Source organism: Thamnophis sirtalis, unplaced genomic scaffold (genome assembly GCF_051295495.1).
Source record: "Thamnophis sirtalis isolate CommonGarterSnake01/CBP01778 unplaced genomic scaffold, rThaSir2_p1.2 scaffold_14, whole genome shotgun sequence".
In the NCBI taxonomy this organism is placed as follows: Eukaryota; Metazoa; Chordata; class Lepidosauria; order Squamata; family Natricidae; genus Thamnophis; species Thamnophis sirtalis.
In genome coordinates, this window is record NW_028261394.1 from 11,858,260 (window position 1) to 11,884,869 (window position 26,610).

Sequence of the window (26,610 nt, forward strand, 5' to 3'; positions counted from 1 at the left end):
TTATTTGAATATGATCCATGCTATTTAACTTTTATTTGAAGGGAAAGTTGGTTGTAATAGTTCTGAGTTATTTTTCAAATAAACGCTAGTATAAATTTGATAGTGGTAAATATTAGACAAGCAAGAGATGAGGGTAAAATGCATGTGGAATGAACTACGTTATTTGTGGTAAATATCAGACAAGCAAGGGATGAGGGCAAAATTTACGTTGTTTAAAGCTTATTAGAACAGGAAGCCGCTTGGGATTATCTTAAGATAACTGTAAAAAGAATGTGGAATGATTTATGTTGTTTAAACTTTGTTAGAAGCGACTACCTTAAAATAGAAGGTTAACTGAATCTTGCTGAAAGTATTATTGGAATATGTGGAATGATTCATGCTACAAATCGCTCTGAGTTATATTTTAAACAAATGGTAGTACTACGTTATTTGTGATAAATATTAGACAAGCAAGGGATGAGGGCAAAATTTACGTTGTTTAAAGCTTATTAGAACAGGAAGCCGCTTGGGATTATCTTAAGATAACTGTAAAAAGAATGTGGAATGATTTATGTTGTTTAAATTTTGTTAGAAGCGACTACCTTAAAATAGAAGGTTAACTGAATTTTGCTGAAAGTATTATTGGAATATGTGGAAGGATTCATGCTACAAATCGCTCTGAGTTATATTTTAAACAAATGGTAGTATAAATTTGATAGTGGTAAATATTAGACAAGTGGGGGATGAGGGTAAAATACATGTGGAATGAACTAAGTTATTTAAATTCTATTAGAAGGGGAAGTCGGTTGGAATTACAGAAATTGATTCCTGTGTAAAGTAATATCTGATCTACGCTGCTTAACTTTACTAAGAAGGGGAAATCGGGTTAGATTATTTTGAATTACTGTTTGAAAAAGGGGTAAAGAAAGATCATTTACGTTGTTTAAATTTTATTAGATGGGAAAGTTTGATTATTTGTCTGTAAAGTTATATTTGAATATATGGCATAAACTACGCTGCTTAAATCTTACTGGAAGGGATCATGAGGTTTAGGAAGGGAACGGGAGAGTCTACAGAAGGTCGGGGTAAATAGCAAAGAAGTAAGAGATGAGAATAAAATATAGATAGAATGATTTATACTATTTAAGCATAGATAAAGATGGGGGGCTGAGATCAACACAAAGAGTGGTTTCTTTTTTTCTTTTTTCTCTTTTCTTTTTTTCCTTTTTTTTTTCTTTCTCTGCTTTTCTTTTCTTTTTTTTTTCTTTTTTTTGATATATTACTTTTATTTTCTAATCCATATGTATACAAGATATCTTAGATAGAAGGTAGTGCCAGGTGTGGACCCTGGGAAGTCGGGAGGATTAGGGATGGGGATTGTGGGGGGTGGGGTGGGGGGGTGTTAATATAGTTTTAATAAGAACAAGAATGTATTTATATACGGTGGTTCCTTTTTTTTTTTTTATTATTATTATTATTATTATTATTATTTTCCTTGGTTTACTTTACTTTTATCAGATCAAACAACACTCGAACAAAGGCATACACCAAGGAGGGAGGTAGAGGGAAGGAAGAGGGAGGAGTAAGGAAGGAGTAAGGGGAATGTAAGGAGTAAGGGGAATGTAAGGAGGGTGTCTGGGGAGTAAGGGGAGAAGGAAGGCTTGAGGGGAAAGGGAAGTAGGAGGGGAGTGTTAGAGGGAGAAAGGAAAGTTGGAGGGGGTAGATGGGGTGTATGGAGGACGCAAGGGTTAGGTGGGGTTGTGAATGATGAGTTGTGTTTCCTTTTTACTTGTTCGTTTTATTCCCTTTTTCTTTTTTTTTTCTTTTCTTATAGTAAATACCCTGTATATAAATGATTGCAAATGGAATGTGAAAATTGAATAAAATATAAAAGTCTATTGAAAAAAAAAAAAAAAAAAAAAAAAAAAAAAAAAAAAAAACCATGGAGATTTGCATAACGTTGGCCTGCAGTTCCCTCAAATATGGGCAGGCATGTAAATAATACAAATAATGAGGAATTCAAACATAATCACATCTCGGTACAGAGAAAATGATCATCTCTAGCGTCTGTACTCCTTCTAATATTCAGCCTATTTCCTCAAACCCAATTTAGATTGAATAACCCTTTAAATCAAGAAAGATATATCAGGATAAACATAAATATCGAGCGATAGCCTCAAAGTTCATCCTCTAATATTCCGTGTGAATTTTAGAAAAAGGTAGTACGACATAGCTGTTGTTGGGGTAAAGGTCAAGATTCCCCTCGCACATATGTCCTAGTCGTCCCCGACTCTAGGGGGCAGTACTCCAGAAGTGGGCTGCTCCTGGTTCGGCCCAATTTGGCCAAAGAGGTAGTGGTGGCAGCGGGAGGCTCCACCTACCTGTCCGGATGCTCCGCCTACCTACCTGGATGCTCCACCTACCGGCCCGGATGCTTCTGAGCATGCTGGTTATCACCTTTAAAGCCCTACATGGCCTAGGATCCGGATATCTACGAGACCATCTTCTACCCCATACCTCCCTAAGACCAATAAGATCGCACAGGATGGGCCTTCTCCAGGTGCCATCAGCTGGACAATGCCCGCTAGCGACGCCTCGGAGTAGGGCCTTCTCTGTTGCCGCTCCGGCCCTATGGAATGAGCTACCCACAGAGATCCGGACCCTACCCACTCTCATGGCCTTCCGTAAAGCTATTAAAACCTGGCTTTTCCGGCAGGCCTGGGGCTGTTGACCTCTTGATTGAGGTCCAGCCCCGCTTAGACTGGGTGCATGTTGCGTTCTTTTAATTTTGTTGTGTCTTATTCTTTTAATCCCTTCTTAATATTCCTTATTACTGTAAGCTGCCAGGAGTCCTCTGGGATTGGGCGGCCTATAAATTCAATAAATGGAAATGGAATGGAAATGGAAATTGCACACATGAGCGCAAGCACGAGCAAACAGATAGTAAACCAGTTAGCAACCCACTACTGTGGTGCTCATCTCCGTTTCTAAGCTGAAGAGCCAGTGCTGTCCGAAGACATCTCCATGGTCATGTGACTGGCATGACTAAATGCCGAAGGTACACGGAACACTGTTCCCTTCCCACCAAAGGTGGTCCCTATTTATCTATTTGCATTTTTATGTGTTTTCGAACTGCTAGGTTGGCAGAAGCTGTTTCTTGCCCTGCCTTGTCCTGGAGCTTTGGAGAATAGCTTGACTCCCACTATTAATATTAATTCCTTTGTGGCAGCCCCTCAAGTACCGGAAAAGTGCTATCACGTAGCCTCTAATTCTTTTTTTCTATAGAGTAGCCAGACCCAAATCCTGCAGCCGTTGTATGTATGGTTTAGTCTCCTAGCTACAGCTAGTCCTTAACTTACAACCATTCATTTAGTAACCATTCAAAGTTGCAATGGCACTAAAAAAAAGTGATTTATGATCATTTTTCATACTTTGTGACCGTTGTTGCATCCCAAGCACTATATGTCCGAAATTTGGATGCTTGGCAACTGGCATGTACTTATGACGGTTCTCGTGTTCTGGGGTCATGCAATTCTCTTTTGCAACCTTCTGATGAACAATGGGAATGCTCAGATTCGCTTAAGAACCGCGTCACTCACTGAGCAACAGCAGTTATTCGCTTAACAAATGTGGCAAGGAGGGTTGTCCAAACTCGCTTAAACAACAGTCTTGCTTTGCAACAGAAATGTTGGGCTCAGTTGTATATCATAACTCAAGGACTATTCTATACTGAGCAATGGGTAACAAGAGCAAGCTTAAGATGGCTTTACGAAGCCAGTCGCTGTCCCAATTCTTCGCTTTGCCGTGTTGCACTATTTTACACTATTATCTCACACTCCCTGTTATTTGGGATTGACGTTCCTCTTGTGTTGAAACCCATAAAAAGCTGGAGGGTTGCAAAATAATTGAATATGACATAACTATTGCAGAATAATGTTTTCAGGGTAATATAACAGGGAGAGTGGAATTGAAGTATTATTACATTGCATATTGCTCTGTCTCCTGCAGGAATCGTGATAGATTCATAGGAGAAAAGATGGAGATTCGGCGATGCATAGAACAGTCATATGTCCTCATTTATCGGAAGGAACATCTGGTCCAAATTTAATTTATTCCTCATCCGTCAAGAGAGCAGAACTCACTTTGTTGCATCCTTCCCTGCAGGGATCAAACTATGCTCTATTTTACAGCTCATCCTTATTTCTAATTGCGCACAGTAATACATTAGTTCTGCCTGTGCAAAGCCGTTTATGCGGTCCTGGATGTTGTGTTGCCTTCCACAGTGATGCTGAAGTGGCTACTCTCGGACCGAGCTTGGCAGCTGTTGGCGTAACAATTCCCATAGTAGATGTTGAAAGCAGGCAGGCTCCAAATCTCAGAACGGAAGAGCCATTGCACCTCATAAATTCGGCCCTTGCTAGGAAAGCTCGTGATGGTGGGGAAGGGAGGGGGGAATAATTAATTTTTGAAGTGCCATTCTGCCCTGCAAGCCAATTAAGAAAAAAAAAATAGAGCGGCACAATCATTTCCCTTAAATGCCAGCTAATGTGGTCCATTTGCAAACATCCGTATCGTCGTTTGCCTCTGAAAATAACTAGTTGCAACTAGTTGGAAGATGGATTTAATAGGTATGTTTAAATAATATGGCGATCATTGTCAGGATGGAGCAAAGGGGTTATATTTTAATTCAATATGTGCATTACATCAGGATGAGTAATGATGGCCTGATTAAATAGAATAAACTAAATGCAAAGATTAGAAGTTGAAAGATAGTGTATTAATATGCATGCTTAAATAATATTGTAATTGGCATTAGAATGATACGTTGAGATACTGAATAATTAAATAATGAAGGCCTCTATCTTGATATAGGTGGCTCAGTGGCTAAGACGCTGAGCTTGTCGATCAGAAAGGTCAGCACTTCAGCTGTTCAAATCCCTAGCGCTGTGTAACGGAGTGAGCTCCTGTTACTTGTCCCAGCTTCTGCCAACCTAGCAGTTCTAAAGCATGTAAAAATACAAGTAGGAAAATAGGAACCCCCTTTGGTGGGAAGGTAACAGCTGTTCCGTGCTCCTTCGGTGTTGAGTCATGCCGGCCACATGACCATGGAGACGTCTTTGGACAGCACTGGCTCTTTGGCTTTGAAACAGAGATGAGCACCGCCCCCTAGAGTAGGGAACGACTACCACGTATGTGTGAGGCGAACTTTTACCTTATATAAGCTTAATCAATGTAACAAATATTATTGATATTGGTATTGTTATTTGTATCAAAATGAATGCTACTCAGATGCCACACCGTTCATGTATTGATGTTGATGTATATATAAAAATAAATAACATATAACAAAAAAAACAACAACACCTAGCTGCAGGCTGATGGTGTTTTATAGGTTTGGAGTAGTTTCTCTTCTGCTTACATTACACCCCAAACAGCCTTATAGAGACACCACATGAGTCACTGCTTTCTCATATGACTGCCTGCTTGTCATTTGAAGTATGCCTCTTAGCATCTTTGCTAAACTGGGGGTGCCTGAATTTTATCAATGGATGGCGAGATAAGAACCGTTGCTATGGTCTCGATGTTGCTTAGCATCCAGCTTTGCGGGTTAGAGCTTTTCATCTTTAGAATCCAAATTTGGAAGTAAACAAACACTGAACGATTCCTGAGCAGTTTTTTCCCCCCAACAATTTTTGCCGCGAATCATGTAAGATATAGTCTTGGGAAGCCAGGCTTATAATGAGCAGCGTTTTTAACTATTAATATTGTGCTAGATTTATGGGTAGGTATTTGCAATATAAATCAAGGTCGCGGTGGCTCAGTGGCTAAGACACTGAGTTTGTCGATCAGAAAGGTTGGCAGTTTGGCGGTTCGAATCCCTAGTGCCGCGTAACGGAGTGAGCTCCCATTACTTGTCCCAGCTTCTGCCAACCTAGCAGTTTGAAAGCATGTTAAAAATGCAAGTAGAAAAATGGGAACCACCTTTGGTGGGAAGGTTACAGCATTCCGTGCACCTTTGGCGTTTAGTCAGGCTGGCCACATGACCACAGAGACGTCTTCCAACAGTGCTGCCTCTTTGGCTTTGAAACAGAGATGAGCACCGCCCCCTAGAGTCGGGAACGACTAGCACATATGTGCGAGGAGAACCTTTACCTTTACCTTGAATTTTATTTGGGTAGGTTGCTGAAAGACTGCAGAACACTTTGCAATATCTGTAATTAAGACTGTACTTGAACATTCCTTATTTTGACCCCAGTGGAAATCATTTTAACCAGGAACCAATTTAGGGAAGCTAATGAAATAAACTAATGCAATTTTCTAAGAGTTTAGTGGGCGCTGTAACCGAAGCATTGATATTCAATTAGAATTCATAAACTGTATTATTACATTTTCAATGCCAATTTCTAAGCCCTATTTAAATTATTTTTGAATTAAAGATAATATTGGTTAATTGTCACTGGAAGTAATTTCCAAAGTATTTAGGGAATGTTCCGATAACCTCATTCAATTTAATTGCTGCGCAGTAAGCTAATCTTCTTAACTATGTGGCGTTTATCAAAGGATAAAAACTAATATGTGAATTGCAATTCTTGATAAGTCCAAACTGCTGCTTTTTAACAGAATTTTTAATCTCTGTAGTTCAGGAGACTTCCAGAATGATATATAAAATAACTTTTTTAAAATTAAGATAAAATGTTAAAATCTTAAATCTCATTCAGTGTCTAAGTCATTGTGTTACCATAACTGGGTTATGGTTATCATCTTTGAATAAAATGGAATTAAGTTACAAATAAAGCCTATACTATTTGTATCTATTGCTGCTTGAGAATTTCCAGACTAATATGGCAAGGCTAGCAAATTATTGATAGTTAAAGGAAATAATAGCACACTTTTTTTCTCAAAACGTGAATTCAAAATATTTAGAAATGAGGAAAACTAATTTACGAATACATTTTTTTGGACATACCTACCCAAAATATGAAATTTGTATGAAGGATTCTGAACTAGCTCCTGTAAGTTATGGATTGAGACTTGTTTGGTTTGTCACGTACAAGCCAGGTGTTGGAAAGTGTATTCATATCAATAGTATCCAAATATATAAAATGCCAAAGCAGTTTTATTTTCCACTAACCTGAATTTAAATGCCATTTGAAATTCGGAATGAAATTCAGCATTGGGATAAATTGTAGGCGTGCGTCCCCTGCTGGGCAATTTCATATTTGTTTTCTCAATGCAGGTAATCCTCGATTTGCCACCACAATGGAGCCCAACAAGGCTGTGCTGGTTTGTCAAGATACCTGTCCCTCTTCCAAGTAGATTTTCCCATTTCAGGAGCTTTGAAACATCTCCAAGGACTTTCATGCTCCACTCCACCTGCAGCACTTCCATCTTTGCAAACTCTTCAGTTTATTCCAATATATTTTACTAGCTGGATACTCATATTTCGTGACAAAACTATGTGATCAGACAATGCAGGAGAAATCCAGTTCACTCTTATTCCATCTGTTGGCTCAGTGGTGGCCGGTGATTGAAACATATAAGGGAATATCGCTCCGGACGCCTTGAGTCTGGAAGCAGTTCCATAGGTGGAAGACGTAGACATTTTGATGACATTTAGGACCAAAACTGCTCCTGAGTGAAGGAGTGGAACATCTACCAGTTTGAACTGAGGTAACGGAATGTGAGGCAACTGGTAGTTGGAACAGAGTTCTTTTGAGGTGGGGAGGGGGAGTAGAACTCCTTAGCATCAGAGCGTGTTAATTATTGGGTAAGAAATACTAATGATCTGATGGTCATTTCAAAAAATCCTTTCTTAGCGAGCACCTAGAAGCCAAGAGGAACATACATGCCAAATATCAAGTTTGTAGGCTTTACGGTTCTGGAGATTTCGTGATGAGTGAGGGGTACTTGGGTATGTGTGTGTGTGTATGTGTGTACTTCTCCTGCTAGGTGGTGGTTTCTTTCAGCCATAGTTTGTGGGAGCAGGTAAATTAACCTGGTTCACCTGTAATGGTGAATTATACTGTGATAGTGGAATGAGTGTCATATCAATTTAATGAATAAATAAAATGGAATGCAAAGCTGAACACTTTGATTTATGAGGCACGAAGACCTGGCTGCTCACACTTCGCCTCACTGAGCCAAAAAGCAAATATTATAATCTTATGTTTGACTGGAGAATAGTGAAATGATTTAATTTTTTTTAAAAAAAATGAAAGGCCGCCTTTATGCCTCAGACTTCGGCGTCTTCCGCATAGCAACCGTTGCTACGAGACGACATTCCGTTGCTAGAGCTCTCCTGGCAGTTTACAAAACCCAACATTGCGACGTAACTATTACCAAAAATAAAAAAAAGGAATTGGGCCACTAAAACACCTCCAGAGAAGTTTATCGATTATTAAAGAAGTAAAACGCGGGAAATATCCGGAGGCTGGAATAACGGCCCTCCTAGCGAGTTTAAATAATTCACCATTTTCCTGACAGGACGCGAAAGCGCGGGCTGGAGCGAAACTGAAACTATAGAGATACAAAAGGGAAGAAACGAGAATTGGGTTTCATCGATCATCGAGTTATTTTAATATTTGTCCGACAGAGCGCTACTGGGGCCTATTTGTAATCATTTATTGCTCCATATATCATATCTATATATTTAAAAAGTGTCAGCCACCCTAGAAATAGCCCTCCTGAAGAAAAAGAGCGGCTTAAAAAAGTGGGCCATGTTGTTTTTACTATCTCTAGGAGCACGGAATGGGGAGGGCCGCTCTAGGCTGGGATGAGACACTCTGTGGCTCTCTCTCCTTTTGCTGGGGAACCGAAGTGAGTTCGCCGCTTTGCGCGAAACGGGGCGCTTTGCGCGGTTCGCAATTGCTTCTTTGTAGCCTTTCCACCGCCTTCTTCATGCTGCCCGCTGATTGTGCCCAGAGGTAATTGCTTATTATTTTTAAAATATGATAATGATGGTTGGTCATCCAGGCAGCCAGATGTTTACTCTGGATTTTGCATTTGTTTGGTCCTGTTGAGTCTTTCTTAAACACCTGGGATAGGCAGGTATGGATGTTTGTTAAGTGTTAAATAATGCTAGAGATCTTATTGTGGAATGCAAAGTGTTCCAAGTAAAACTGCCTTTTGCACTTGGCCACTCCGGTTTTTGTCCATGCCCAGAGTTGTTCAAGTGATGCTCCAGATGTTTTTGTGATTGCACCCCAAAATATCTTATTGGTCCTTGTCCTTGCTTTCTTTTGGCCCAGCCACCCCACTTCGATTTGCAAGGCTTTCTATTCTGGGTGAAGAAGGAGAGTGCAAAAATTGGCTTCAAACTCACATTAAGAAGCTACGGTCATGGCATCTGGTCCTCTCAATTCCTGGTAAATAAATGGGGAAGGAATGGGCGTAGTGACAGATTTTATTTTCCTGGGCTCGAAGATCATCGCACATGGGGACTGCAGCCAAGAAATCAAAAGAAGCTTGCTCCTGGGGAGGAAAGCTATGGCAAAGCTAGACAAGCACAGTAAAAAGCAGAGACATCCCCCTGCCAACAAAAGTTCATATAGTCAAGGCGATGGTTTTCCCAGTTGCAATGGATGGCTGTGAAGGTTGGACCATAAGGAAGGCTGAGAGCCAAAGAATGGAGGCCTTTGAACTCTGGTGCTGGAGAAGACTCCTGCGAGTCCCCTGGACTGCAAGGTGATCCAACCAGTCAGTCCTAGAGGAGATCCACCCTGGCTGCTCTTTAGAAGGCCAGATCCTGAAGAGGAAACTCAAAGACTTTGGCCACCTAAGGAAAAGGAAGGACTCCCTGGAGAAGAGCCTCATGCTGGGAACGATGGAGGGCAAAAGAAGAAGGGGACGGCAGAGAATGAGGTGGCTGGATGGAGTCACCTTGGACTGCAAGGCGATCCAACCGGTCAGTCCTAGAGGAGATCAACCCTGGCTGCTCTTTAGAAGGCCAGATCCTGAAGAGAAAACTCAAAGACTTTGGCCACCTAAAGAAAAGGAAGGACTCCCTGGAGAAGAGCCTAATGCTGGGAACGATGGAAGGCAAAAGAAGAAGGGGACGAAAGAGAATGAGGTGGCTGGATGGAGTCACTGAAGCAGTTGGTGTGAGCTTGAATGTACTCCAGAGGATGGTAGAGGACAGGTAGGCCTGGAGGAACATTGTCCAAGGGGTCGCGATGGGTCGGACACGGCTTCGCAACTAACAAGAAATATTTTGGGATTTTCCTCCAGTTCTTTCTCTTCTATTCTGCTGTCTCGCTATAGTTTTGTTGCACAGTCATCCAGATGTTTAGGCTGGATTGGACATTTTGGCCACCTAATGTAGGCAGATGATGTTTGAGGGTGTGAAAGGTCTTGTTGCAGGAAGTAAGCGGCTCCAAGCAAAGCTTGGATTTTGGGCTCACAACTAAGGTGCCTATCGCTATTGGTACCATCTTTGGGCAGGGGGCTGGACTAGAAGACCTCCAAGGTCCCTCCCATGTCTATTATCCTGCTGGGAAATTGAAATCAAAGCTCCTTCTGGGATGTTAAGGAAAAACAGCCTTTTCTTGGCTCTTTCCAGGTTGGTTTCCCTCTTCACCCAAGCCTTGGAAGATTGCACAGAGCAGAGGGCAAAACTCCAGCAGAAAATTCAACAGTGCCGTGCAGTTCTTGGGGACTGGTACGTTGGGTGTAATTTTAAAATGTACCTTTCAGTTTAGTGCAAGGGAAGCAAAGAATGGGACCCTCCTCCTCTTCTCTCTTCTCCTTCTTCCTTGTCTCTCTTCTCCTCTTTCTTCTCTCCTCTTCCTCTCCTCTTCTTCACCAATCCTCTTTCTCCTCCTTCTCCTCCTTGTCCCTCTTCTCTTTTTCCAATCCTCCTCCTCTCTCTTTTCCTTCTTCCTTGTCTCTTTTCCCCTCTTTCTTCTCTCCTCCTCCTCTCCTTCACCAATCCTCTTCCTCATTCTCCCTTCCTTCTTCTCCTCCTTGTCCCTCTTCTCTTTCTTTTTCCAATCCTCCCCCTCTCTTTCCCCTTCCTTGTCTCTTTTCTCCTCTTTCTTCTCTCCTCTTCTCCTCTTCTTCACCAATCTTCTTCCTCATTCCCCCTCCTTCTCCTCCTACTTGTCCCTCTTCTCTTTCTTTTTCCAATCCTACTCCTCTCTTTTCCTTCTTCCTTGTCTCTTTTCTCCTTTCTTCTCCCCTCCTCCTTCTCCTTGACCCTCTTCTATTTCTTTTTCCAACCCTCCTCCTATCTTCTTCTTCCTTGTCTCTTTTCTCCTGTTTCTTCTCTCCTCCTCCTCTCCTTCACCAATCCTCTTCCTCATTCTCCCCTCCTTCTCCTCCTCCTTGTCCCTCTTCTCTTTCTTTTTCCAATCCTCCTCCTCTCTCTTTTCCTTCTTCCTTGTCTCTTTTCTCCTTTCTTCTCTCCCCCTCCTCCTCCTCCTCTCCTCTTCACCAATCCTTTTCCTCATTCTCCCCTCCTCATTCTCCTTGTCCCTCTTCTCTTTCTTTTTCCAATCCTCCTCCTCCACCTCCTCCTCATGGAAGGAAGTCATCCCAACAATGACTACCCCAGTGCCACAAATCTCCCAGTCTTTCCTAGGTTTCTGCCCACATGAAATCATTATACGCCTGAACCACCTATAAAAACTGGGATGATGCTGAAGAAGTGATGGGGAGCATCTGTTCTTGGCTGAATGTGTACACTCTCTTTTCTCTGTGCTAGGAACTCTGAGAGAGAAGACCTTGTTACTGAAGACGCCAAAACTGAGAAACATGGTAAAGGAAGCATCATTCTTTATTAGTCTCCCTTGTTATTTATGTATTCATTTAAACGGTTTATATAGCTGCCAAATATATAGCCACACATAGGTGATTCCAGGAAGCTTGTAACATTTAAAACTCCATAATAAAAGCCCATACAAGGGACGCAGTGGCTAAGATGCTGAACTTGTCGATCAGAAAGGTTGGCAGTTCGAATCCCTAGCACCACCTAATGGAGTGAGCTCCCATGACTTGTCCCAGCTTCTGCCAACCTAGCAATTCGAAAGCACGTAAAAAATGCAAGTAGAAAAATAGGGACCACCTTTGGTAGGAAGATAACAGCGTTCCATGCGCCTTCAGCATTTAGTCATGCCGTCCACATGACCATGGAGACGTCTTTGGACAGCGCTGGCTCTTTGGCTTTGAAACGGAGATGAGCACCGCCCCCTAGAGTCGGGAATGACTAGCACATACGTGCGAGGGGAACCTTTACCTGTACCTAGTAAAAACCCATAAAAACCTCCCATCTTACTTTCCAGTTCAGCAACAACAAATTCCTAGCAGCCACTTTATTGGCTTCATATCAGTTCTTGGTCTGGTTTTCCTGGTTATAGAAAGTCCTGGGCCTTTGATTGGAGACCTCAAAGTCTATGCTACTTCATTACAGTCATACTCTATTCCTAGATTGATGAATTCCAGTAAACCATGGTTTGTTTATCGATGGCTTGTTGAGCAAACCGCCATTTGCTAGCATTATACAATTGCTAAATTATAATTGATTGAATTGCCACACTTGAAGCAAAAAACCAAATAAGGCACATTATAGTTACAAGTCTAATCAATAAAAAAAAAAAATATAGTTCCACAAAATGTATAAATCCAATTGTTAAATAAATGGATTCAGTGCTGTGTATCCATAGTGGTGCAGTGGCCTAGAGGTGAAGCTTTCGCCTCACAGTCAGGAGGCTGTGAGTTCAATCCTAGGTAGAGGCAGATAATTCTCTCTCTGGGCACAATGAGACTATATCTGCTGAACAAAACTCCACGTTGGCAACAGGGAAAGGCAGCTGGCCAGTAAATCACTCAGCTCCATTCAGTTGCCCTGACCCCATCCTGCAAGGGATTAATGGGGTCATTAAATGACAAAACATCCTGTGGATCCATTGAAAGCAGATTCCTAAGTTGCAAGGCTTGCCAGGGGAATTCTGGGAGTTGAAGTCCACACAATCATAAAGTTCTCAAGGTTGGGAAACGCTGATGTACTTGATCCGTTTTGACTTGCTTCCTTCACCTGTAGAAACAACCGAACCTTCAGCGGAGGAGATTAAGGACCTGGAAATGCTTAACAAAGCTTTGGAGAAAGCATTACGAGTCCGGTCCAAATTCCACCAAGTGCCATGTGAGACCACCAAAGTCTCCGGAACTTCAAATAAGAAGCCGGCGAGCCAGGCTGCTTCGGAACCACCTGCGTGTCACCCTAAGGACAAGGTCCCCAGGACCCCCCAGATGCCTCCTGCGAGTAGAAAGCCGGTGGCATCCAGACAACCCACAGCCTATATGTTGAAGGCTCCTTACAAAACTGATGCGGTGGTGAAAAGGCCAACCGTGAAAATACCAGCCGGACGGAGCTCCAGAACCTCCAAAACAGCTGGGAAGAAGTTGTCGCCAGCGGGGGTTGCCTCTCCAAAGTGGCGACCGTGCGCAAAGACAGCCAAGGACAGTTGTGAAAAAGTCCATGCTGCTGCAGAACCCGGCTTGAGGTTGGGCTCTCCTGAAGGTCCATGTCGCACGACGATGCCACCTTGGTTTGCTGAGGGAGGGGACTCTGCAGGAAGAGGTCCTCAAGTCCCCGAGGTCAATCCAGATCTGGAACCTTCAGGTTGGACGTGTCCTTCAGGAACAGACCCACTGAGACAAGGAACAAAGCCTCCAACCTGCACTCTTCAACAAAATGGGTAGGTTGCCACCCATCCCACCTCCCAAAATTTCCCATCTGATAGAGATTTGCTTGTCCTTTGGACCTGACCGAGCATGAGCTGGATAGTGTGGCCCACCAGTGACCAGCAGAGCTGGCAGCAGATTCGGACAGTGGTTGAGGGAGGAACATGGGCCAGTCTTGGAGTCTGGGGAAGGCTCTGATGAGGGTTCCGTGTTGGAGGCAGAGAGGGGGCCAGAGCCGTATGCCAGTTATCAGCTGCCTTCAGAGTTAGACATCAGTGAGGTAGACGAACAGCTGGAGCCTGTTCCCAGGGTGCGCATGCGCAGAGTTGCCAGACGAAGAGAACAGCTAAAGAACAGGGGTCGACTTGGGATTAAAGTCCACAGGTGGACGATGAATGGCCCCTCCCAAAGGAAATAAAAGAGGAGTGAAAGGGGAGGGGAGTTTGCAGGAGACAATTAGTTCACTTAATTGGTTCATGACTCTCCGAGACTCCTTGCCAAGTTTTGCAGAGATCAGCCTGGCAACTCTCCAAGCCAGATAAGGTCTGTGACTGTAAATCCTCCTTTGAAAGACTTTGCCGGATGTGAATGAGCAGAATTCACAGTAATTTAATAAAAGGGGTTACCCAAGAGCATGAAGCAAACTCCTTGTCCCAACAAAAACCCCTTTTATTAATAGACTGTGAATTCTGCTCATTCACATCCAATAAACTCTTTCAAGGGAGGATTTACACTCACAGACCTGTCTGGCAACTCTGCGCATGCGCACACTGGGAACAGGCTCCAGCTGTTCCTCTGCCTCACTGATGTCTGACTCCGAAGGCAGCTAACTGGCATACAGCTCTGGCCCCATTTCTGCCTCCGACACAGAGCCCTCATCAGAGCCTTCCCCAGACTCCAGGACTGGCCCAGGTTCCTCCCCAACCTCCTCACTGTCCGAACCTGCTGTCAGCTCCGCTGGTGGGCCACAATAGTGGCCTAGTTGGATAACGAAACATCTGCAAGGAAACAACCTTATAACAGAGAGCCCGAAGGACCCCCCAATAGTGTATTTTGTTGTCAGTTGAGATGCTGGTGAGTGTGTGAATCTGGCCAACTGTCCATCTAGGAGGTGAATCCAGACTCTTCTAATTCTCCTGCAGGATATCCTGTAGAAAAGATTGTTTCCTAATTTACTCATGAGGCTGATGCTATTGTAGCTAACAGCCCTTATCCTCTCGCTATAAATAGCAGCCCAAATGTTTTACAACTTTTAGGTTTTTCCTCTTAACAGAAATCAAAGCATCCATGAACAGAGCAGATGATTAAAGATCTGTTTGGATAAAACATGTCGATGCCTTCTGCCAAGGCAAAGGAAGCCAGCCACATCTCAAGCTTCCAAAGCAATTTTGCGAGCTAAGTTTGCCACACAGTTTACATCCTTCCATAAGAGGATTATCTGGGGTAAACCTTCCCTAAATCTTGGCTCCATTGACTGGGCTGGAGCACGTAGGAGTAAGAAGGCAATATCTGAAAGGCAAAAGTCCCAAATTCCGTGGTTGAAAGCCCTTGTATCCAAACTGAGAAAGCTTTACATTATATGCTAGTTTGGTCTCGTGGTTAAGGCACCAGACTGGAAAACAGGAGACTGTGAGTTCAAGTCACACGTTAGCCATGAAAGACAACTGGGTCACTTTGAGCCGATCGCCAGGAGACAGGGAGTTCTAGTTCTGCCTTAGCCAAGAAAAGGGACAGACTTTGAGCCATTCAGCAGGAGACTGGGAGTTCTAGTCCCACCTTTGGCATGAAAGCCAACTAGGTGACTTACTTTAAGTCAATCACTAGAAGACTGGGAGTTCTAGTCCCATCTTTTGCATGAAAGCTGGCTAGATGACTTTAAATCAATCACTAGGAGACTGGGAGTTCTAGTTCCACCTTAGGCATGAAAGCCAAATAGGTGACTTTAAGTCAATCACTAAGAGACTGGGAGTTCTAGTCCCACTCTTGGTATGAAAGCTGGCTAGGTGACTTTAAGTCAATTCCTAGGAGACTGGGAGTTCTAATCCCACCTTTTGCATGAAAGCTGGCTAAGATGACTTTAAATCAATCACTAGGAGACTGGGAATTCTAATCCCACCTTTGGCATGAAAGCTGGCTAGGTGACTTTAAGTCAATCACTGGGAGACTGGGAATTCTAGTCCCACCTTTGGCATAAAAGCTGGCTAGATGACATTAAGTCAATCACTAGGAGACTGGGCGTTCTAGTTCCACCTTAGGCGTGAAAGCTGGCTAGATGACTTTAAATCAATCATTAGGAGACTGGGAGTTCTAGTTCCACCTTAGGCGTGAAAGCTGGCTAGATGACTTTAAGTCAATCACTAGGAGACTGGGAGTTCTAGTTCCACCTTTGGCATGAAAGCTAGCTAGGTGACTAAGTCGATTACTAGGAGACTGGGAATTCTAGTTTCACCTTAGGCGTGAAAGCTGGCTGGATGACTTTGGGCCAGTCAGGCAGTCATTCTCCAACACATCTCACAGGGTTGTTGTCACAGAGAAAATAGCAGAAGGATTGGATATCTTCACCACCTTGAGTTATATGCAAAAATAGGAAAGGAAGGGAAGGGAATAGAAAGGAAAGAAAAGGAAGCATAAAATAAAATAAAATTGCTTGCAGGTTGCTAGTTGAATTTTGCTGGTTGAATTTTTGGAGCTCCCTGAAGGCCTTAATTTGAATAAAGAAACTGGTCAGAATTGCTTTCCTAGTTGAGGGCGAAGAGAATGATCTCAAAACTGAGTAATAGTCATGCCAGAATTGCAGAAGGCGGTTTGCTTATCTGACTTTTCCAAAATCCAATTCAAAAATGAGCTGACTGAGATTTCTTTTTTTTTTATTGAAAATTTTAAAAAAGCTTTTACAAATATTTACCCCCCACCCGAACCCAGCCCCCCCAAACTCCCCCTCCCCAACTTCCCAGAGCAAATACAGGGTATAAATCTTTAACAAACATATTCTAAAATAAACTAAAAGAAATTTAGTGTCATCTTTCATTTGTGCTTTAACTCCTCTTTTGTTAGGCTAACTCTAAACAGATTATCTCATTCCTCGCTTTTTCAGTCATAAACTATCTGGAATTTCTTAGTCCCGTATTTATTTTGAATATAGTCAATCCATCTTCTCCACTCCAGTTTATATCTCTCATCTGAATGATCCTTAAGATATGCTGATATTTTAGCCATCTCTGCTAAGTTTGTTACTTTTAATGTCCATTCTTGAATAGTAGGCAAATCTTCCTTCTTCCAGTATTGCGCCACCAACAGTCTTGCTGCCGTTATTAAGTACAAACTCAAGTTAGTCTCTATAACAGTACAATCAGTAGTTATGCCTAACAGGAATAACTGAGGGGTAAACTTTATCCTCTATTTAAAAATATTTTGCATAATCCACCATATTTTTATCCAGAATGCTTTAACCTTTTTACAAGTCCACCATATATGGTAATATGTAGCATCAACACAATCACATCTCCAGCATTTAGGTTGCAAATTCGGATACATGCAAGCCAATTTTTTAGGATCTAAATGCCATCTATAAAACATCTTATAAAAATTCTCTCTCAGATTTTGGGCTTGCGTGAATTTTACATTTCTTACCCATATCTTTTCCCATGTATCCAGCATTATTGGTTCTTCAAAATTTTGTGGCCACTTTATCATACAGTCTTTAACTAATTCTGTTTCAGAATCCATTTCTATTAATACATTATATAACCTTTTTATATGCATTTGACTTTGATCCCTAATTTGTTTCAGTAAATTGTCCTCATTTTGCATAATACCAATTTTCTGGTCTTTTTTTTCCATCTGGGAGCTGGCTAAGATTTCTCCTGGTTTCCAATATTGATGGGTTGTGCATTTACCAAGGACGATAATGCCAAGCAGTTTTTATTTGTTTTCCAGGTCTTCGCTGAAACTGCCCCTTCCGTATCAGAAAGCTTTCTCCAAGTATTCCAGGTAAGCTTATCCAAATTAGCCTAATCCGCAAGTCGCTAGGAAAGGTGGGAGAAATTTGAGGGCCTTTCTGGGTTGGATGACGCAGGCTGGGGGAGTTTGCAGAAGGGACGTAGGATTCAAAAGGGATTTTGTGACCTTAGTTCTGCGGCCTTCAGAGGTGGGTCAGGAACAGGGGTGGGTTCCTGCCAGTTCTAACCTCTTCTGTAGAAGAAGTTCCACAAATCTATAGTGCCGTTTAGAACCGGTTCCAGCTCCCTCTCCCCGCCCGTCCGCACACCATCAAGATGAAGAGCGAGAGGAGGAATTCTGGGAGTTGAAGTCCACAAGTCTTAAAGCTGTCAAGTTTGAACACCCCTGGGGTTTTTTTTCTAAAGGGTTTGGGGTGCAAGGGTCTTGTAACTTGACAACTTTAAGACTTGCCTGCTTCAAATGCCAGAGTTTCTGAGCCAACATTTTGGTTGCTAAGCAAGAGCGTTGTTAAGTGAGTTTCACCACATTTATAAGTTGGCCACTCCTACCCAGTCACATGGCCAGCAAGCCACTCCCACAAAGCAGGCCACACCTACAGAAGAGGTTCTAAAAAAAATTGAAACCCACCACTGGTCAGGAACCTCATACAGACAGCATTGTAGCATTTCTTTTGGTTTTGACCACTGAAGTCAATCAATACTTCTTGAAGTCCACAAGTCTTAAAGCAGCCAAGATTGGAGATCCCCTGATCTAAGAAATCTTAAAGCCTCGGTGGCGCAGTGGTTAGAGTGTAGTACTGCAGACTACTTCTCTGACTGCCGGCTGCCTGCAATTTGGCAGTTCAAATCTCACCAGGCTGAAGGTTGACTCAGTCTTCCATACTTCTGAGGTGGGTAAAATTAGGACCCAGATTGTTGGGGGAAAGAGGCTGACTCTGTAAACCACTTAGGGCTATAAAGCACTGTGAAGCAGTATATAAGTCTAAGCGTGACCCGTCAAAAGCGCGGACGGCAAAAGCGCGATCGACAAAATCGCGCCTTTGACGTCATCACAGCGCGACGAAAAAGATCGAAAAATTCAAATAAAAATTAATAAAAATTAAATTAAAGCAAGCCGATTCACATAAAGGTTAGGGTTAGGGTTAGGTTAAGGGTTAGGGTTAGCTTTAGAGCGTTAGCGTTAGGGTTAGGATAAGGGTTAGCGTTAGGTTTTTTGTTACTTTAACGATTAGGTTTAGGGTTAGGTTTAGGGTTAGGTTAAGAGTTAGGTTTAGGGTTAGGTTTAGGGTTAGGTTTGGGGGGCTTAGGGTAAGGTTTTCGCTTTATTTTTACATTTTTCGATCTTTTTCGTCGTGCTGTGATGACGTCACAGCGCGCTTTTGTCGAGCGCGATTTTGTCCTACGCGCTTTTGTGGTGGAACCAAGTCTAAGGGCAATTGCTATTGCCCTTCCTTCCTTCCTTCCTTCCTTCCTTCCTTCCTTCCTTCCTTCCTTCCTTCCTTCCTTCCTTCCTTCCATTCTTCCTTCTGTACTTCAAATGTAGTATTGCAGGCTAACTCTGCCAACTGCCAGCAGTTCGATCCTGACCAGCTCAAGTTTGACTCAGCCTTCCATCCTTCTGACGTGGGTAAAATTAGGACCCAGATTGTTGGGGGCAAGAGGCTGACTCTGTAAACCACTTAGGACTGTAAAGGCATTATGAAGCAGTATATAAATCTAGGTGGTATTGCCCTTCCTTCCGTCCGTCCTTCCTTCCTTCCGTCCTTCCTTCTTTACTTCGAATGTAGTATTGCAGGCTAACTCTGCCGACTGCCAGCAGTTCCATCCTGACCATCTCAAGGTTGACTCGGCCTTTCATCCTTCCGAGATGGGTCAAATGAGGACCCAGATTGTTGGGGGCAAGAGGCTGACTCTGTAAACCAGTTGGAGAGGGCTGTACAGAACTGTAAAGCAGTATATAAGTGCTATTGCTATCTTGCACTGCATGGAATTAAAAACCCCTAAGAACTCTTCAAAATATACAATTCTGCCAACAGTGTAAGTGTAACTGGCAAGAATATCTCAATCTCTTCTTCAGGCAGTAACAAGCCAGGTCTAAAGATTGGAGCGTATCCCAGGGGGGTGGTTTTGGGGGGCTTATTATTTCCCACTTTTCTCCCTCTTGATACAAAGGTTGTTGGAGAAGTGCAGGGATTTGAAAACAGTCCCCGAGGCAGCTGTCACCAAGAGCCACCAGTTTTTAGAGAAGCTGCAAGCAACTGTATCCTTTTGCTAATTTGGCCTTTTGCAGAAGAAGAAAAAGGTATCTGTAGGTGTGACTAGGGCTTAGCTGCCTGGTTTTTCCTGGTGCTGACATAGGATTTTTGTTATTTCTGCATTTAGTCTTTTTTTTAATAAAAACAAAAATTGCCAAAATACATTTTCTTAGGCTTTGAATGGGGTTGTTTAACTCCATTCAAACTCCATTGGCTTCCCAAAATTGCTCCAATTTTATTGACTTCTCACTTCAATCTCTGTTTTGTTTCTAAGCAATACAGATTTTAATATGCAATAAATTTCATAATACATAATGGGGAAGAAATGGAGGTAGGGACAGATTTTACTTTCCTGGGCTCTAAGATCACTGCAGATGGGGACTGCAGCCAAGAAATTAAAAGACGCTTGTTCCTGGGGAGGAAAGCGATGGCAAATCTAGACAGCAGACTAAAAAGCAGAGACATCACCCTGCCAACACAAGGGCGTCTAGTCAAGGCTGTGGTTGTCCCAGTTGCAATGGATGACTGTGAAGGTGGCTGAGCACCAAAGAATGGAGGCCTTTGAACTCTGGTGCTGGAGAAGACTCCTGCGAGTCCCTTGGACTGCAAGGCCATCCAACCGGTTAGTCCTAGAGGAAATCCACCCTGACTGCCCTTTAGAAAGCCAGATCCTGAAGAGGAAACTCAAAGACTTTGGCCACCTAATGAGAAGGAAGAAGGACTCCCTGGAGGAGAGCCTCATGCTGGGAACGATGGAGGGCAAAAGAAGAAGGGGACAACAGAGAAGGAGGTGACTGGATGGAGTCACCGAAGCAGTCGGCATGAGCTGAAATGGACTCCAGAGGATGGTAGAGGACAGGAAGGCCTGGAGGAACATTGTCCATGGGGACGCAATGACTTTGCAACTAACAAAAATATCTTTCATATTGTGACCCACATTGTATGTAATGTATTCCCCCGACCAATGGAAATTCTCGGGCTTGGAGTCTTGATACATCTGCAGAACCTCAACTTGCAAAAACTGCTGTAGATATAAAGGAGAGGAGGAGAAAGTGACAACTGTGAGGTTCTTGGTGCTCTCTGAGCTTGATAGTGTAAGAGGAGAATGCAGGCAAGGAAGAGGAAGACTCTGGGGTCCTTGATGCTCTCTGAGCCTGGTTGTTTTCTTGCAGACGTTTCATTACCAAACTAGATAACATCATCAGTGCTAGGTGAGGTTTGCGGACAGCAGGAGGAGGAAGCCTGTGGGGTCCTTGGTGTTCTCTGAGCTTGATAGTTTTCTTGCAGACGTTTCATTACCAAACTAGGTAACATCATCAGTGCACAGTGTTGTCCCCTTTCCTTAAGCATATGGTCAGTTCTTCTCTCCTACGCCAGCCTTCACCCCAGCGGAGGTGAAGCAGGAGTTGGTGCATCTACGTGACCTTCACTTGCTCATCACTCAGCACATGGAAGCTGAAAGCCCAGGTGAGAAGGGGCCACTGAACCAATGTCTTCATGCCCACCTGGGCATGGATCTGCAAGGGAGCCTGGGAACATTGCAGTCATTGGATCTTTGGTTAAAGAAGGAGTGTCCAACATTGTCAGCTTTTAAGACATGTCGGCTTCAATCCCCAGAATTCCCAAATAAAGAATAGAATAGAATAAATAGAATAGAATAGAATACTGGAATGAAGAATAGAATAGAATACTGGAATGAAGAATAGAATACTGGAATGAAGAATAGAATAGAATACTGGAATGAAGAATAGAATAGAATACTGGAATGAAGAATAGAATAGAATACTGGAATGAAGAATAGAATACTGGAATGAAGAATAGAATAGAATACTGGAATGAAGAATAGAATACTGGAATGAAGAATAGAATAGAATACTGGAATGAAGAATAGAATAGAATACTGGAATGAAGAATAGAATAGAATACTGGAATGAAGAATAGAATACTGGAATGAAGAATAGAATACTGGAATGAAGAATAGAATAGAATACTGGAATGAAGAATAGAATACTGGAATGAAGAATAGAATAGAATACTGGAATGAAGAATAGAATACTGGAATGAAGAATAGAATAGAATACGGGAATGAAGAATAGAATAGAGCAGAACAGAATCTTGGAGGTCTTCTAGTCCAACCCCCTGCTCAAGCAGGAGAACCTATACCATTTCAGACAAGTGGCTGTCCAGTCTCTTCTTAAAAGCCTCCAGTGACAGAGCATCCATTATTTCTGATGGCAAGCTGTTCCACTGGTTAATTGTCCTCACTGTTAGGAAGTTTCTCCTTGATTCCATGTTGCTTCTCTCTTTGGTTCATTTCCAACCATTGCTTCTTGTCCTGCCCTTCTGGGAGAATAATTTCACCCCCTACTTCTTTGTGGCAGCCCCTTAAATACTGGAATGCTGCTATCCTGTCCCCACTAGCCCTTCCTTTCTCTAGACTAGCCAAACCCAGATCCTGCAGCCGTTCTTCATATGTCTTTCTTCACAGAGGCACTTGGAGAAAACCCAACCTGGGACAGAGAGTACGAAAGCCTTGTGACTTTGCAGGCCCTACAAGAGATAGTAGAGCAGCATCTCGGCAAACTGGACCAGATGCGAGAAGGTGAGAGTTACGACTCAAGGGCATCATTAAAACTAAAAAAATGTCCTTATACACAGTTTTTTTTCAACCTACGTCCTCTGGATTCCTTGGTTTCTCCCCATACAGGTAGCCCTCACCATATGACCACAACTGAGTCCCAAATTAATGTTGCTAAGGGAGACATTTGTTAGGTGAAGTTTGCTCCATTTTACAACCCATCTTGCCGCAGTTGTTCCGCAAATTACTGCAGTTTGTTTGTGCTGTGCAGATCTGGCAGCAGAGTCGGACAGTGAGGAGGGTTGGGGAGGAACATGGGCCAGTCCTGGAGTCTGGGGAAGGCTCTGATGAGGGCTCTGTGTCGGAGGCAGAGAGGGGTCAGGGTCGTATGCCAGTTATCAGCTGCCTTCAGAGTCAGACATCAGTGAGGCAGAAGAACAGCTGGAGCCTGTTCCCAGTGTGCGCATGCGCAGAACTGCCAGACAAAAGGAACAGCTAAAGAACAGGGATTGACTTGGGAGCAAGGCCACAGGTAGACAATGAATGGCCTCTCCCTTAGGAAATAAAAGAGGAGCAAAAGGGGAGTGGAGTTTGCAGGAGGCAATAAGTTCGCTTAATTGATTCGTGACTCTTGGCGACTCCTCGCAGATATCGGGCCTGGCAGTTCTCCAAGCCAGAGAAGGTCTGTGACTGTAAATCCTCCCTTGAAAGACTTTGCTGGATGTGAATGAAAGGAATTCACAGTCAATTAATAAAAGGGGGTTTTGTCGGGACTAGAAGTTTGCTTCATGCTCTCGGGAAGCCTGGATCAGAGCAGTTTAGTTAATAACATGGTTGTTAAGTGAATTTGGCTGGAGAAAAATATTGTGGGGGTAAGATACCCCTAGCACGCCTTGGGGTGTGTGTTCTGTTAAGATGCAGCCTGTTATGCCTTAAAATGGCTTCTACTGTGCAGAGCAGTGGAGTTGCTATGGTAACATACTTCACAGTCCTTCACAAGGGGGCACCCTCTGGTAAGGGGGATTAGAAATTACGTTTGGTCTGGACATTTCCCCCCTATAAATAAATACCCGGGCAATGCTGGGTTATCAGCTAGTATTGTAATAAAGATGCTTTTCCTTCTCCAACAGCCCTGGCGTCCCATGCAGAGTTTGCCTCGCTCTGCATGAATGGCAAGGAGGACAATGACCGTGATTCTTTGGGCTTCTGCCACGCTTCCCTTGGAGAGCAAACCTGCTCGGATCCGGATTTACTGGGGCCTCCCCGACTTCTTTTTTACTCCAGCTTGGATGAGCTGAAAGAGATGGAGGCTTTAAAACTGCAGGTGGCGATGCTGGACCAGAAACTTCAGATCCAGACGGTAATTTTGCTCCCACCTCTCTTATTTTTGCCCAGGCTGATCGTTTCTGACTCTGGAGCCAACTTAGAGAGGAGATGTGGTAGGCATGAGAGCTGGCTGGGGGATTTGAGCCGATCACCAGGAGACTGGGATTTCTAGTACAATCTTAGGCATGAAAGTCAGCTGGGTTACTTTAAGTCAGACTAGGAGGCTGGGAGATCTAGTTCCACCTTAGGCATGAAAGCTGGGTGACTTGCACCGATCACCAGGAGACTGGAATTTCTAGTACAATTTTAGGCATGAAAGTCAGCTGGAGTTCCATCTTAGGCATGAAAGCTGGCTGGGTGACTTTGGGCCAGTCAGCCAGTCACACACTCTCAGCCCACAGGGTTGTTGGGAAAGGAGTCGTAGGAAGAAATATTAGACGTATGTTCACCACCTTGAGTTATATGAGAAAATAATAAAGGAGGGAAGGAAGGAAAGGAAAGAGGAAGAGAAGGAAAAGAAAGGAAAGGGGAAGGAAAGGAAAGAGGAAGGAAGGGGCTTTTTTCAGGGCTGTTGTAACTTTGGTCACTAAGCGAATGGTTCTAAGTTGAGGACTGCCTATATTGGAGATGCAGACAGCAGAGTACTCAAGTCTGGCAAGATTTTGTCTACAGGTGTGAAATAATAATAATAATAATAATAAAACTTAACATGGAAGGAGCGCCACATCTCATTCTTGGTTTGGACCTGACCTCATGCTAGCTGCAGGCCCACGCACCCTGGTCAGCATGAGTTTGCCACAGGTTATTTGAACCAGCCTGTTTTCTATTGCATTCCCCGGATGGTGCAGTGGTTAGAACGCAGTGGGTGTCACAATGGGTTCACCAGGATGGGAAGTCCACCATAGAACCTCCAGCTCTGAATCCTGCTGGATTTTAGGAAGGTGGGGAGAATAAGAGCTTCCTGTTAGTGCACTGAATTCTGGGAGTTGAAGTTCACCCATCTGGAGGTTGCTGAGGTTGAGAAACTCTGGTCTAGGCAATACAGATGGTTATCAGCACTTAGCAGGCTGTTAAGAGCCCCGGTGGCGCAGTGGTTAGAATGCAGTATTGCAGCCGGACTCTGCCCACTGCCAGGAGTTTGATCCTGACCAGCTCCATCCTTCCGAGGTTGGTAAAATGAGGACCCAGATTGTTGGGGGACAAGAGGCTGACTCTGTAAACTGCTTAGAGAGGGCTGTGAAAGCATTGTGAAGCGGTATATACTGTAAGTCTTAAGGGTTCCACCACAAATGCGCGCACAAAAAAAGCGCGCCTGACTAAACCGCGGTGTCTAAAGCGCGATGACAAAACCGCATGACGAATTAGCGACTAATTAGCTCTGAAGCGCGCCGACAAAAGCACGCCGACAGAAGCGCGCTGTAACGTAACCCTCAACCTAACCCTAAACCTAACCCTAAACCTAACTGTAAATCTTACCTTAAATGAAATCGCGCTTCTGTCGGCGCGCTGTTGTCGGCGCACTTTTGAAATCGCGGTTTTAGCGCCGCGGTGTTGTCGGCGCGCTTATGACGTTCGCACTTTTGACGGGTCACGAGTCTTAAGTGCTATTGCCCTTCCAATCTCGTCTTTAAAATCTTCCTTTCTTCTTTCTTTCCTTCTTTCCTTCCTTCCTCCCTTCCTTCTTTCCTTCCTTCCTTCCATCCATCCATCCTTTCCAATGCAGTATTGCAGACTGACTGCTCACTGCCAGAAGTTCGATTCTGATTGGCGCAAGGTTGACTCAGCCTTCTGTCCTTTTGAGGTGAATAAAATGAGGACCCAGATTGTTGGAGGCAATATTGCTGGCATTGTAAACCATTCGGAGTGCTTTTCAGCACTGTGGGGGCAGAATGTCTGTCTAACTGTTACCACTATTACATCTTTTCCAATGCTGGCTGTTGTCCTTTGTGCAGGCTATGGAAACGGAACTCCTTCCCCTTCTAGAACACGACCGCTTTCCGGAGAGTTCTAAAGCTTCGGCAATCCGGGCTGTGTATTCCTTGTTGTGTGAAAGCGGAGAGCACGTTCCTGTTCTGGTGAAGGATGAAGAGCTATCCAGCTGAGCTGATGTGAAAATGGATGACCAGCAGCCATGCCTAGGAAGCTGTTCACTTTTGGCCTCCATCCTTAAAATTCCAGCCTTTCATGGCAGGTGACAGTCAGGGCAGGTCCCTCAGCCTCTTCACCTGCGTGCCACTTGTCCAGCAAATAAAACAGATTTTGTACCTCCTCATTAACTTTTTAAACACATGCCCCTTCCCCTCCCCCCTTTCCCATTTACAGCTCTTCTGCCAAAACTCAGACAAGTGTGTTCTGACCGAGGCTTCCCAAGAGCAGGAAGCCGACTCCTCGTCCTGATGAAACCCCTTTTATTTAGTTTAAAGGGAATTCCTCTCCAGCAAAGTCCCGGCCAGCAGTCTTTTATGAGATTTCACAACTGCAGGACTTGATCAGGCTTGGAGAGCTGCCAGGCTGATATTTTCCAAACTCCACACTGTAGCAGCAATTACTTGGCAAGAAATCAGGAACAGATCTTCGCCCTTATGAATTGAACTAATTGTCTTCTGTTAATTCCCCTCCCCTTTCGCTCCTCTTTTATTTCCTCTGGGAGGGGCCATTCACTGTCCACCTGTGGCCTTACTCCCAAATCAACCCTGATTTCTCAGCTGTTCCCTTTGTCTGGCAACTCTGCACATGTGCACACTGGGAACAGGCTCCAGCTGTTCTTCTGCCTCACTGATGTCTGATTCTGAAGGCAGCTGATAACTGGCATACAGCCCTGGCCCCCTCTCTG

General features: G+C 43.7%; 1 protein-coding gene across 1 annotated transcript; it reads left to right on the forward strand.

Annotated features, from left to right (window-relative positions):
* The first annotated feature begins 8,793 nt into the window (after window positions 1–8,793).
* TEDC2 (tubulin epsilon and delta complex 2) lies at window positions 8,794–26,037 on the forward strand. The gene is made up of 10 exons (XM_087728485.1): window positions 8,794–8,903; window positions 10,538–10,636; window positions 11,681–11,733; window positions 13,016–13,673; window positions 17,596–17,649; window positions 19,791–19,878; window positions 21,232–21,340; window positions 22,362–22,475; window positions 23,582–23,811; window positions 25,730–26,037. Exons 1-10 carry the CDS (start codon window positions 8,878–8,880, stop codon window positions 25,877–25,879), a joined length of 1,581 nt encoding a protein of 526 aa, XP_087584611.1. The 5' UTR covers window positions 8,794–8,877; the 3' UTR covers window positions 25,880–26,037.
* Window positions 26,038–26,610: the final 573 nt, after the last annotated feature.